This window comes from Ctenocephalides felis, unplaced genomic scaffold (assembly GCF_003426905.1).
Source record: "Ctenocephalides felis isolate EL2017-DRISC unplaced genomic scaffold, ASM342690v1 CF-g0.4_SCAFFOLD_03570, whole genome shotgun sequence".
NCBI classification, from domain to species: Eukaryota; Metazoa; Arthropoda; class Insecta; order Siphonaptera; family Pulicidae; genus Ctenocephalides; species Ctenocephalides felis.
Window position 1 is genome coordinate 18,480,579 of NW_020539724.1, and position 6,577 is coordinate 18,487,155.

General features: G+C 27.7%; 1 protein-coding gene across 1 annotated transcript; it reads right to left on the reverse strand.

The window, feature by feature from the left end:
• Positions 1 to 202: 202 nt before the first annotated feature.
• On the reverse strand, positions 203 to 5,836 carry LOC113383808 (fumarate hydratase, mitochondrial-like). The gene is made up of 8 exons (XM_026622056.1): positions 5,578 to 5,836; positions 3,219 to 3,341; positions 2,495 to 2,695; positions 2,144 to 2,426; positions 1,753 to 1,908; positions 1,241 to 1,444; positions 921 to 1,082; positions 203 to 465 (listed from the first exon to the last, which is right to left on the reverse strand). Exons 1-8 carry the CDS (start codon positions 5,689 to 5,691, stop codon positions 203 to 205), a joined length of 1,506 nt encoding a protein of 501 aa, XP_026477841.1. The 5' UTR covers positions 5,692 to 5,836.
• Positions 5,837 to 6,577: the final 741 nt, after the last annotated feature.

Below are 6,577 nucleotides of genomic sequence, written 5' to 3' on the forward strand. Positions count from 1 at the left end.
CTGGACTACTTATAAAGAAAGAAGTAAAGATTTTGTGTAACTATGTAAGTTTAAAGTTTGACAAAAAGTAATGACAGAAATTACAGGAGCACAGTATATGAAGATGGATAGGTTGAAATGTTTGTATATAAAGATATAGCATAGTAAAATAATCAAAGATTTATTCAATAACCATTCATTTATACACAGATTTTCTCACTCTTTACTTAGGTCCCAACATTTCTTCTGGCTTGACCCATTCATCAAATTGTTGTTCAGTCAGGTATTTTAGTTTCAAGGCAGCTTCTTTCAAAGTAGATTTGTCGGCATGTGCAGTTTTGGCTATTTTAGCTGCCTTGTCGTAACCGATATGTGGGTTCAATGCTGTTACTAACATCAAGGATTCGCGCATTATCTTAGCGATATTTTCTTTATTGGCCTGGGTTCCGTCTACACAATTTGTTGCAAAGCATTTACAACTGTCACCTGTGAGGAAAACAAAATGTTGATCATACCACTGGATTATCAACGACAATTATTGTATCATGGCAAATAAAAAAGAGAAAAACATCAAATGCCGTATATTAACTTGTTTTGCAAACAAGGTGCTGCCTATAAACTGTAACCATTTCCAAATAATGTTTGATATGCTATGGCTTTTGTAAGAACCAATTTTTTTATTATTATTTCAAAAACACTATATTAAAATTGTAGCAGACTAATGGAAATGATAGTAAAAGTATTTATTTTCTCTATTAGAATCTATTAATCAGAATCTATTAATAAAATTAGGCAGTCAGGTAAAACCATCAACCTATTCATATTCACACATTTTAAAAGTCAGTTGTTTGTCAGTTGTATCAGTTTTATAGAATTTTCATTCATGAGACTCTCCTTGTCTAATCCATATCTATGTATTTAAATATATGTATTCAACTTACCAATTAGCCTGATGGATCGCAGTACATTAGCAACCATCATTGGTTTAAATACATTCAATTCAAAATGACCATTAGATCCACCAACAGTACAAGCTACGTGATTTCCCATTACTTGAGCAGCTACCATAGTTATGGCCTCACATTGAGTTGGATTAACCTTACCTTGAAAATAAAATGGAAAAATGATAGAAATTTATCACAATATAAGCAATTATATTGAAATTTTATAGTAAATTAAAGATAATATTAAAATAAAGTTATTGCTTTGAATAATTGAACAAGTACAAAATTGTAGATTATGTGTATCATCAGTGTTTTACCAGGCATGATAGAGCTTCCAGGTTCGTTTTCAGGTAGAGACAATTCACCAAGTCCACATCTTGGTCCAGAAGCCAAGAATCTCATGTCATTAGCAATTTTCATCAAAGAACAAGCGATTACATTAAGAGCACCAGAAACTTCAACCAAGGCATCATGAGCTGCTAGAGCTTCAAATTTATTTGGGGCTGATGTGAATGGAATTCCTACAAAAAGAAAAGTAAACTTACAATATTCTTATCATCAATTTAATAAATCATGTAGAAGTCACAAATATTGTCAAGAAATATGTATTTAATTATGCATAACTTTTTTGATATCATTCATTATTAAAAAATGTAACAAAGTTGAGGAAAGAGAAATAATAAGTCATTAACTAAAAAATATTTTGCTTGTTAATTAAATTAAAACATTGAGAACTGCTAAAAATATTTAACCTTTTAAATTTCAAGGACTGTAGAAAAACAGGTTCTATAAACTACTGTATTAAAATTCATATGTTCAAATAAATTACCTGTGAGTTCGCTAATGACTTTGCAGCACTTTTCAGCAAAACCTTTGCGAGTATTCAATCCTGTTCCAACAGCTGTTCCACCTATGGCGAGCTGGTATAACCGGGGGTAACAAGCTTCGACTCTTTCAATGCCATAAGCCATTTGGGCAACATAAGCTGGAGAAAGAAATAAAATTCATTTGATAAATAAATTTTAAACAATATATTATATAAAATGCAATTAAATATATTTACTATAGCGATAATACTTTCCAGAATAAAATTTGTTGTTACTATTATTGCAATATTTTTAAGAATAATGATGATTTAATTATTTTATCATTAAAATATAAAAGCCAAAAGATAATGTAAAATGTATCCAATCTGTACATAAGTTGAAAAAATGTTAAACCTGAGAATTCTTGTCCCAATGTCAATGGCACAGCATCTTGTGTGTGCGTTCTACCAATTTTAATAATGTCTTTAAATTCTATGGCTTTCTTATTGAGAGAATCGTGCAATTGTTTCATTCCTGGAAGTAAAGTACATTGGATCTCCATTGCTACTGCAATATGCATGGCCGTTGGAAATGTATCATTTGAACTTTGGGATTTGTTTACATGATCATTTGGATGTACTGGTGTTTTTGATCCCAATTGACCACCTAAAAGTTGAATAGCTCTGTTGCTAATTACCTATGAATAAAATTAATATTATAAGATATAATTTTATAATTATAGTTATATTTAATATATTTAATTACTTCATTTGTGTTCATGTTTGTTTGGGTTCCAGACCCAGTTTGCCAGATTACTAATGGAAAATGATCATCATACAATTTTCCTGAAATGACATCATCAGCTGCTTTAGAAATTGCATCAGCAATTTTTGGATCTAAACCGTAGTCCTTATTAACAATGGCAGCAGCTTTTTTCAAAACACCCATTCCTACAATAACTGGATACTAAAAATTAAAAAAGTATTAATACAATAATATTGCATTTTATGCATTTAGATATGACTAGATTGAAAATAAATGTATTAGTCACTGAAGATTTCAGTAAATTGAATTTTGACATAAATAAATTAAAAGATTACCACTGCAAGTTTTTCCAATTCTCTTATTTCATAAAGGGGTAGCATCAATATAATTATTTAATGATTTAAATACTCGCCAATTGCACAAAAATCAATATTTTTAAGAATCTCCAAGAATCTTTGGCTGTAACCATTTGCAATAAGTCTTTTCCTTTTCAATAAGAAATTAATAATGTTTTTCTTGCAGAAACTACATTTGTAAAAATGTCTGTGGTGCTATCGTTTTTGAATAATCTTCTATTTTTTACTATGTTAAATTATATATAATATACTATAAATTCATACTAAATAACTATGTCCAATATTATCATTTCATTACTTTTCTTTCCTCCCAAAAAATAACATTTCTTTGGCTATTAAACTCGTGTTACCCCTTAATAATATCTTACAGGCATTCTCTCGAATTCTCCTCCAATGGGAAAGTTCATAACAGATCGTAAGGTTTGTGCCCCATATAGCTTGTCATCAGGAACATCTAGTTCTCCAAAGGTGTCTGATTCCTTTCTCATCGCCTATAAAGAAGAAATATGATTTAGAAATAGAAATTATATTGATATTGTACAAGGAATAAATTTTAAAATTATACACAATACATAAAGTGAGTGTAAATCAATAGCATTACAGGAATAAAAATTTGATAAACAAGGCATTCATTAGATTTATAGTTTTAGTGCAGAATTTCATCTAAATTCATAGTAAAGAGTATGTATCAAAATCACAAAGTCAAATTATATATATATATATATATATATATATATATATATATATAATTTGACTATATATTACCAAATAAAGTTTGTGTTAAAAATCTGAGTGTTATATTGTTCATATTTAACATTTAATATATATATATATATAATATATATATATATATATATATATATATATATTAAATGTTAAATATGAACAATACAACACTCAGATTTTTACCACACACTTTATTTGGTAATTACAGACGTTTCGAGACCATGGTATGCCCATCTTCAGTGTAATTTCAAAAACAGTTACTCATATACTACACATTCTTTAATATTTTATTTACATTTAATTTTTGATAATACAAAAAGCACCAACTATCACTGCAAAGCTTGACACAGTACTAAAACATGTGAAATATTTTAAACAAATCTTAAGTATCGAGATGAAAAAACAGGATGGGTATTATTATAATGTAAACAAATGGAGTGTGCGATCCCATTCTAAAATCAACAAATGTGATAACAGATTAATTTATTGAAGAGAATAAGATAAATGAAAAAAAAATATAAATTATTAATGATGTTTATATAAGAGTCTATGCTAATATCAACAACCATAAGTTTGATTTTGATAATCCCCAAATTCCATGAAAAAGACTTATTTAAACGGAGCATGGCAGAATCAATATTAATAGTTCTGACTAACAATAGCGTAAATCTGAGAACCAACACAAATATTTCATAGGACTCTTATATAAACATCATTAATAATTTATGATTTTTTTCATTTATTTTATTCTCTTCAATAAATTAATCTGTTTTCACATTTGTTGATTTTAGTAAGCAATCGCACTCCATTTGTTTACATTGTAATAATATCCATCCTGTCCCTTCATCTTCGACACTCAAGATTTGTTTCAAATATTTCTGTATATATTCACATGTTCAGTACTGTGTCAAGCTTTGTAAGAAATAGTCAGTGTTTTTTGTTCTTCAAAAATTAAATGTAATTTTAAAATATTAAATAATGTGTTAGTATATAATTAACTGTTTTGAAATTACACTGAAGATAAGGCAGAACATGGTCTCAAAACATCTGTAATTATTAAATAAAGTGTGTGTTAAAAATCCGAGTGTTGTATTGTTCATATTTAACATTTAATATATATATTAAATATAATATATATATAATATATATATATATATATATATATTTATATTAAATTAATATATATATATATATATATATATATATTTATATATATATATATGAGTAAGTTCTTGTAGGGCGATACATCAAAGAATAAAAAGAAAAGATTTATAAATTAATCTTTAATTCCAAACGTTTCGACATTCAATTTAATGTCATCATCAGTGGATATTAACGTTGGTAGGTTACATCTAGAGAAGTGTACACAACACTAGAAATTAGCACTAACATTTATACAACTAACTTGTCAACACCATGCATTTTTTATAATTTTTTGTATGATGTAAAAAGAAAAATGATAGTTTTATTTGAACAAAAATGTGAGTAAAGTTAGGTAATTTCTGCCACGACTTCTGTACTTTGCGAGTTTCGAGGCTTATGTTGAATTTCTAGTGTTTTGTACACTTCTGTAGAAGTAACCTACCAACATTAATATCCACTGATGATGACATTGAATTGAATGTCGAAACGTTTGGAATTAAAGATTAATTTATAAATCTTTGCTCTTTATTCTTTGATGTATTGCCCCACAAGAACTTACTCATATATCTCAACACCAAAATTAACAACTAAATCACATATATATATATATATATATATATATATAAATGTATAAAAATGTGCAAAAACACATTTTAATATCACAAATCCACTTCTGAAATGCAATAACTCAAACTGACAATTCCAAAACTTATATGTATATTATTAGTGACATTACATGCACAATTATCTTCACACCCTCCATATTCACAATTTCACCACGTTGTTAAATGTGCATACTAATCATCAAACAAAAACCTAAAACAAATGAATAAATGTTCAAAATTCCATTATATTTACCATTTTGGTTGTGAAAATATTCCTGTGAACTTGAGTGCCCAAGCTGAGCGCTTCGATTCCTTTGAACTGCGATAACAGACGACATTGCGAAAGACGGAAGATGTGCATCGACATGATTACGTCAAAATTAATAAATTAAAACCAGTTTAAATAAATAACAACTTTATAATTGTTGCGCTTATCAACTGTTCGCGGCCGCGCAACACTAAATGACATAACAGGTCTGGCGGCTTACTGTGCGGTTGACATGACGTAACATCTACAAGAAATGGATTTATATATTTATATGTTTATTTAGTTGAATTCTATAAATAAATTATATTTAGGACTATTAGTTTTATTTCAGTCTTATTCTTTGTGGCTCGATATATTTAAAGATTGTTTTGACCATAAGATAAAAGACATATGTCATTAACACTGACAACATTTGAATAATTTATTAATTCAACTCATTAATTGATTTCATAATTTAAACGTTAGTTATGAGCAATTTCTCTTACTTTATATATTATATTCTAATTATATTCTATTCATTGTTTTACGCATTTCATAGGTTATGTCATTATGTCATAAATAATAAACATGCATAAAGTGACACCTTGACAGCGCTGGCTGACATAGTTTATCTAGGATACGAACCTTCATCAGTTAGTAAAGTTTCACTTATTACTTTCCGTTATATTTAAATGTGTTTAAACTACGGCAGCTAGTCCAAATATAATGATAAAAAAAATAATATATACATTTATATATAAAATTTCCATACATACTAAGGCAGTTAGTCTATATATAAATATGTAAAAATCAATATATACATTTATATATCCAATTTCCATACATACTAAGGCAGCTAGTCCATATATAAACAGAAAAATCAATATATACATTTATATTTCCAATTTACACACAGGCTCATGCAGTTAGGCCATATATAATGATGGAAAACACAATATACAAATTTATATATCCAATTCCCTGATTTTAAAATATTATCAATGAT